The 7,507-nt window shown below is 37.6% G+C and overlaps 1 protein-coding gene across 1 annotated transcript; it reads right to left on the bottom strand.

The window, feature by feature from the left end:
* Positions 1 to 981: 981 nt before the first annotated feature.
* Positions 982 to 1,542, bottom strand: LOC110724061. The gene has a single exon (XM_021903459.1). It carries the CDS (start codon positions 1,540 to 1,542, stop codon positions 982 to 984), a length of 561 nt encoding a protein of 186 aa, XP_021759151.1.
* Between the last annotated feature and the right edge of the window lie 5,965 nt (positions 1,543 to 7,507).

The raw sequence follows: 7,507 nt of genomic DNA on the forward strand, positions 1-7,507 counted from the left end.
CTAGATGGAGTAACAGAACCCGAAATGTGTCCATTAATCTTAAAAGAAAAATTGACACTCTCAAGGCAGTCCATGATTATATTAATCCAAGCCCCGGAGAACCCCATATTTTCCATCACCTTCACAAGGAACACCCATTATACCCGATCATATGCCTTACTCATGTCAAGTTTCATCGCAATATTTCCTTCCTTCCCTTCCCCTCCTCTCTTCATGGCATGAAAAACCTCAAAAGCAACAATTGCATTATCAGTAATGAGGCGTTTAGGAGCAAAAACACTCTGATTTTGGGAGATCACATCACGTAAAAACCCCTTTAATTTGTTGGCCAAAGTCTTCGAAATAATTTTGTAAATGACATTGCAACAACTAATAGGCCTAAATTCAGAGATTAATTTAGAATCCTCCACTTTCGGAATAAGTACAACACAAGTGTTATTTATTTCCTTTAAACCCGCCTCACCCCTCCACCACTTTTTCACAAAACTAATAATATCATTCCCAATAATATGCCAAAATTTCTGAAAAAATAAAGCATGCATACCATCGGGGCCGGAAGCTTTATTTGGATGCATCTGGAACAGGGCTTCTTTAGTTTCTTTACCTGTAGGCTCGACATCAAGCATTGCATTCATCTCATTAGATACAACCTCCTCTATGCCTTCCAACGCACCTTGAAACCCTGTCGGCGAGCTTGTTGCAAAGAGATCATTAAAGTAAGCCTCAATAAGACACTCCAAATCAACACGTTGGTGAAGTACAACACCATTTGAGTCCATTAAACCAGAGATACGATTTTTTGCTCTTCGTTGGCTAGCTTTATGGTGAAAATATTTTGTGTTTTTATCACCGTCTCTAAGCTCATTTGCACGGGCTCTAGCAAACCAAAAAGATTCTTCCGGCAAATAGAGAGAGTTAAGATCCTCGGATAAGTTTTTACACAAGTCCAAAGTCGGACCATCCATTGCACCTTCCTTCAACTCACGCAGCTTTTGTTTGGCCTTTTTTATTTTTTTTCTTGATCGAGTTAAAAGTCTTCCCCGCCCATGAACTCAAATCCTCACCACATCGAGCAAATTTTTGATTTATGTCCACAGCAAGACTCTTATGCCAACTTCTATCAACAATCTCCCCACATTCTTCCCGAGAAAGCCAAAGAGGCTCAAACCGAAAACTCTTACCCTGTGCAACGGGATCATCTCTCTTCTTAACAGTCAACATAATTGGAGTATGATCAGAGCTGTAAATAGGGAAATTTCGAGCTTCATAATCTAGAAATAAAGACACCCATCCATCATCAGCAAGGAACCTATCCAACCGTTCACGCACATAAGTCGACATAGAATTCCCTCTTTCCCAAGTGTATATGCTACCTTTAAATCCCAGGTCACGAAAGCAACATGTATCGATAGCATCTCTAAATGCATCCATGAGCCTCTCACTTCTAGGAACACCACCATCCTTTTCACTCAAGCTAGTTATTTCATTAAAATCACCAAACATAACACATGGCAAATTGCTTTTTGACTTTAAAGAGGCCATCAACGACCAAGTATTATGTTTTTGCGCTTGTTCCGGCCACCCATAAATGCCAATAGCTCTCCAAATAGGGAGTTATTACCATCCAGTACATCAACCTCAAAGTGATGATCAGAGTAAGAGACCACATTTTCATTTATATCTTTCCACCAAAAACCCATGCCACCCGAATTACCAACACTACTAACACATAAACCATAAGAAAAGCCACATCTATTTTTTATTTTATTTAAAATAGTACTATCAATCATTGACTCCATTACAAAAACAAAATTTGGCCTTTCCGTCTAACATTTATCTTGGAGGGCACGAACTCGCCTCGCGTTGCCAAGCCCGTGGCAGTTCCAGCTTATTATTTTCATTGCTTTTCGAGGGCTTGGACATTCCCAAGACCCTCTACTTCATTAAAAGGAATAACAGAAGAGTTATCACTAGCACACATTTTTAACTTTTTTTCAGAGAAATTAACAGTAGCATTATAATCGTTACCAATGACAACTTCCACATTTCTTTTCTTTGAGACAGTGAGATTCCCACAGCTTTTGGATGTGTCCATACAAGCAACACCCTCCCTTCTCCCTTTTTTATGCATCTTCTTGGAGCAAGTAGGCGCATAAGTTTTTTCATTGAGTGGCATCCCCCTAGCAGCTTCACCCTCCTTCATAATCTCGTCACCATCACGCATATCAAAGGCATCCCCTGCCGCACCCATAAAGTTTTCACCAACTATACTCTTCTCCTCAACCAAAGCTTTTGGTCTTAGCACCATTTTACCACTCCCATTATCCGCAACAACAATCAAAGCCGCAGAACGCGACTTAGGAGTAACCTCATTGAGTTCACCAGGAGTAGAGAAAAGAAGATTTCTTGCTGCCCTCGGAGGTCCCAGCCTAATTACCGAAGGATCATTATAATCAGCCCTCGGAATTTTCTCTTCGACATCAGATTTTCAGCCCATTTTCTCTCTTTTTCACGGTCCATGGAAGAGACTTTTGGACGGTGTGGTGAAGTAGTCAGATACGGACCATATTGAAACACCAACGTCGATTCATCATCACACTTCTCCTTTTCTACACAATCCTTATCAATATGCCCCATCAAGCCACAGTAATAGCAAAAATCCCCAAGTCTTTCATACTTGTAGCCTATCCACTTGGTAGCCCCCGACTCCACAACAACCTTCAAACCCCGCCGAAGAGGTTTGGTGATATTCACCAACACCTTCATCCTCATGTACTCCTCCCACCCAAGTGGGTCAGACTCATCCACCTCCAAACATTAACCAATACAGTCACCCACCTCCCTAGCAAATCGAGAGGTTCGTTTCCCAAAAGGTACATCATGAAGACAAATCCAGAAAGGGTAAGTATCGAAGCAGACATCAGAAGGCTGTTCATCAGCACAGATCTCCTTCAATAAGAGGGTTTGGTTATCAAATCCCCACGGTCTCCCATCCATGACCTTTTCCCTATCCTCTATTTTGAAAAACTGAAAGATAAAGAGGTTCGTGTCAACAGAATGAATAACAACATTGTCATCAATACGCCATAGGTTTTTCAAAACACACTTCATTGCTTCGGCATTAAAGGTTTTCTTGGTGAGGAGTTTCCCCACAAAGCACAGGGCAATACGATTATCAGACTCCTCTGCATCCACCATAGAATTCGACCCCTCAAGAACAAGGTTTTCTTCATCAGTCAACTTTAGATTGTCCCAATCTTTCAACAATTGGTCCTCCATCGCAGAATCAGGTTCGAGATTATTGTTTTGTAATTGAATTGTAATTAATTTGGGGAAGATAAATGGAATTACGCAGGAAATTGAGGTAGAAATTGGAAAAAACGAACCCTAGTCGAGAGAAAACTTTTTCACCCTACGCGAGGGACTTACTGAATATTCGGATATTTTAATTAAAGAAAAATAATATTATATTAATTATTTAAGATGGCCGAAAATTCCCAATAATTAGCTAGGGATTTCGGATTTTCCATGTATGGAAAATATGACTTTTTTGGTTATATATTGGTGAATAATTGGTATTTAATTAATCAATTATTTATTCTATATTATTTATAATATTATTTTATTCCTTAATACCAAGCAAAAATCTTCCTAAATAATCTTAGAGAAATCCAAAAATTTGAGCTATGGGAAGCTCAAGATTTTCGGCCCTTTCTAATTAATTTGGGGGAAATTTATTTTGGTAAATCTCCCAAAATCTCTTACTTTCCTTAATTCTATTTTTCCATCTTTTTAATATTTGATCATCATATTTTCTTGCCTTTTATTCTTCTTAATTATTCCCTAAGTAATTCCAATTTCCTTATTATTTTTCATGACAAACATACATTTCATATTTAAATATACACAATCACCTTAATATCAAAACCTTCCTTGATTCTTTTACTCACTTCTCCGAGTAATCCCTTAAACCCTACTTACCATAATTCTTCTTACATTTTTCTACCATAATTCATGCTTACACTAGCCTATAAATACCCCTTCAATTCATGATCAAACCTTCACTCAAATTCTCATAATTCTCTCTTATTTCTCTCTCTCAAATCCTTTTTATTTTCTTTACACCTCCTTACGCACCACCACCTCCACCGTGCACCACCTCCTCTCCGGTCGCCACTGCCGCTGCCCTCCACCTTCCGGCACCACCTACTGCCATCGACCACCCTTGTAGCCACCTCCTCCCTTCTCTTCTCCTTGGTTCTTATTTTTTCTTCTTCTTTTCTATTATTCAATTAATTATAATTATTATGGGGAATTTTTAAAAAATTTATTATGAGTAGTTTTAATTATATAAAATCATATTTTTAATGGTGGTTATGATAAATTAATTCAAAAGGTTCATGTACATATAATGGGGAGGTTTTTAGTTTAATTATTTGTGATTATTTGTTAACCTTCTATTAACTAAGGTTATAATTATTATTATTATTATTATTATTATTATTATTATTATTATTATTATTATTATTATTATTATTATTATTATTATTATTATTATTATTATTATTATTATTATTATTATTATTATTATTATTATTATTATTATTATTATTATATATATATATATATATATAGGGTGTGTTCGATCAAGAATCTTGAGGTTCCTTTTGTGTGATTTTGCGAAGCGAGGAACAAGGTACATTAGGTGGTTAGATACCTTGAAAGAGATTGGTTTGAATGAGCATGTTTGAATGATTTCTTATGATGATTGAATTAAATTGAATTGAATTATGATTTATGAAATAAAAGTATATTTAAATAAACTAGTTTTAATAAATAATTGGAGTATTGATTTTATATTATGTTTTAAATAAATTAATTATTATTCATGTTTAAAAAGGTTTATTATTGAAAAATAGTGGAATTTAATAAAATGGAGTTTGAATTATTATTATGAAAAGTTGGAAGTATTGGATTTAAAGAGGATTTATTGAATTATTATTATTATTAGGAAAATTTCACAAGAATAATCCAACCTTTTCCTCGTTCTCCCAAAATAACCCAAACTTTTGATTAACCCTGAATAATCCTAAATTTACTACTTATTTTCTCCTAACAACCCTAGCAGGTCACCCAACCCTTTATTACCGGTTACCATCCACGTGACACTTCCTTATTTGCCAATTTTTATTTTTTATTTTTTAAAAAAAAAATTGAAAACTGAAAAAAAAAAACTTGAGATTTTTATCTCCTTCCCCTTCCTGCTGGTATCTCTCGCTCTCCTTTCCCAACCTCCATTATCACCCACCAACACCACTCAACACACCATCCTTGACCACTACCAACACCTACCACAACCTTAAACAATCACCACTCAATATAACAACCACGACCAACCCACAACTAACACAACCGCAAACAAACCCACAACCTCAACGACTTACAACCACGGACAACCCTTGACAGCGCGCCGCAATCAACACCAACCAATAATAACCCCTGCTTATTCCAGCCCATAATTGAAGACACATGCCCAATTTATCCCCAAATTCAATTGAAAGAGAGAGAAGAAAAGAAATATTAAGGTTTGAAGGGGAGGTGCATGTAGTAAGAGGAGATTGATAAGGGAGGGGAAGGGGTGACGAGAAGGTTCAGGGAGGTGAGGTTGGGATTTCGGGCTGGGTAGATGGGGTTGGGGTTTCGGGGTATGGGTGGGGCTGGTGGTTTCAGCTAGGTGGGGTTGGTGGTTTTGAGTCTGGGTAGGAGTGGGGAAAGGGTTTTAGGTCTGGGTTTGGGTGGGGTATGTGGAGGTGGAGATCATGGTGGCGCAGGTCGTGGTGGATGAAGTTCAGGTGGTGGCTAAACCTATAATGGAGTTGAAGAAGAGAGAAGGAAGAAAGAGGGAAAAAAAACAATTTACTTGAAGTTCAGGTACCCAGTCAAATAGGCTTGGTGTAAGAGAATAACTAGTAAACTTAGGATTATTCTAGGTTAATCAAAAGGTTGGATTATTTTGGGAGAACGAGACAAAGGTTGTATTATTCTTGTGAAATTTTCCTTATTATTAAAGCTTTATAAGCATGTTAGTAATCCCACTATGCGGATTTGGTTTATTTGATAAGACTTTTGACTTTGTATGATCGAGTCTTTTTTCACGAATAGCCTTGTCACATAAGGAGACTAGCTTGGGGTGTGCACACTTGGGAAAGGAATTAGTTTTAAAGTAATTGAAATTGGATTTATTGAATATTGGTTATTGAAATTGTTTTGGAATTTTGAGTTGGTATTATTGATTTAATTATTGGAATGGATGAAATTGATTTCAAAAACATGTTTATGAATAAATTGAGTTTAATTATCTCACACTTATCGTACTTAGCATACGTTGCTAATCCGTATTTCTTATTTTGTTTTGGTTCTCCCTATTTACCTTAATGGTAAGCAATGTTGGCTAATTTCAGGTGAAGTCAATAAATGAGCATTTGGAGTCTCGGGATGGTTCACCTAGATTAGGATATGTTGGTCCTTGTATTTAATTTGAGTACTCATGACAATGATTACTATTTCCAGTCTATTATTAAATAAAGAAGAGTATTGAAGTTTTCCGCTGCAAAGTATTGGTTTAATTAATAAGTTTGAGTAGCCTTGCGTAATCACGCTGCGGTAATATGCCTAAGTCTATCCCTACGGTATAATTATATGTATTATACTAGTATTTCCGTAGAGGGATATTTGGGGGTGTTACATGTCGTCTCTTACTTCTACATATATCCGGTAGGGGCCTTCCCAGTTGGGAGTTAACTTTCCATGCTCGTTGGCCTTACCGGTTGCCTCCATTTTTCGTAACACAAAATCCTCAACTTTCAAGGGCCGTTTGTGTACTTTTTGTTGTAGGCACGGGTCATTCTTAGACGGTAAATCTCATGATGCAAGGCGGCATTGCCCCTGTGTTCCGAGAGCAAGTCCAATGCTAGCCGCATAGCCTCCCAGGTCGCCTCTTCATTGTATAGCATGACTCGTAGAGTCGGATCATAATGCTCGATGGGGAAGACGGCTTCAGCACCGTATACCATGGGAAATGGGATTTACCAGTCGCCCCCTTTTTTTTCAGTTGTCTGGATGGCCCATAGGACATGAATTAATTCTTCATCCCATAAACCATCAACTTTTTCAATTTTCTTTTTGATCTCGTCTGAGATGACTTTGTTGAAGCATTCAACTTGGCCGTTTTCTTAGGGTCTCCCAACCAAGTCTTGAATTGAGGCATCTCAAACTGAGGGCCATTATCGAATACCATAGACATATGTACCCCGTATCGGGTGATGATGTTGTTCCAAATGAAAGAGATGACATCCTTTGTCTTGATGCTCTTAACCACCTCTTCCTCCACCCACTTGGTGAAATAATCCACAGCCACCAGAATATAGCGCTTTTCGCCTAGTGTAGGCGTATAAGGACCTAAAATGTCCATGCCCCATTTAGCAAACGGGAGTGGGATATGGATTAC

This window comes from Chenopodium quinoa, unplaced genomic scaffold (assembly GCF_001683475.1).
Source record: "Chenopodium quinoa cultivar QQ74 unplaced genomic scaffold, ASM168347v1, whole genome shotgun sequence".
NCBI classification, from domain to species: domain Eukaryota; kingdom Viridiplantae; phylum Streptophyta; class Magnoliopsida; order Caryophyllales; family Amaranthaceae; genus Chenopodium; species Chenopodium quinoa.

Coding starts and splice junctions, on each gene's coding strand:
- LOC110724061 (XM_021903459.1), bottom strand. CDS start 1,542: ATGGCCTCTTTAAAGTCAAAAAGCAATTTGCCATGTGTTATGTTTGGT.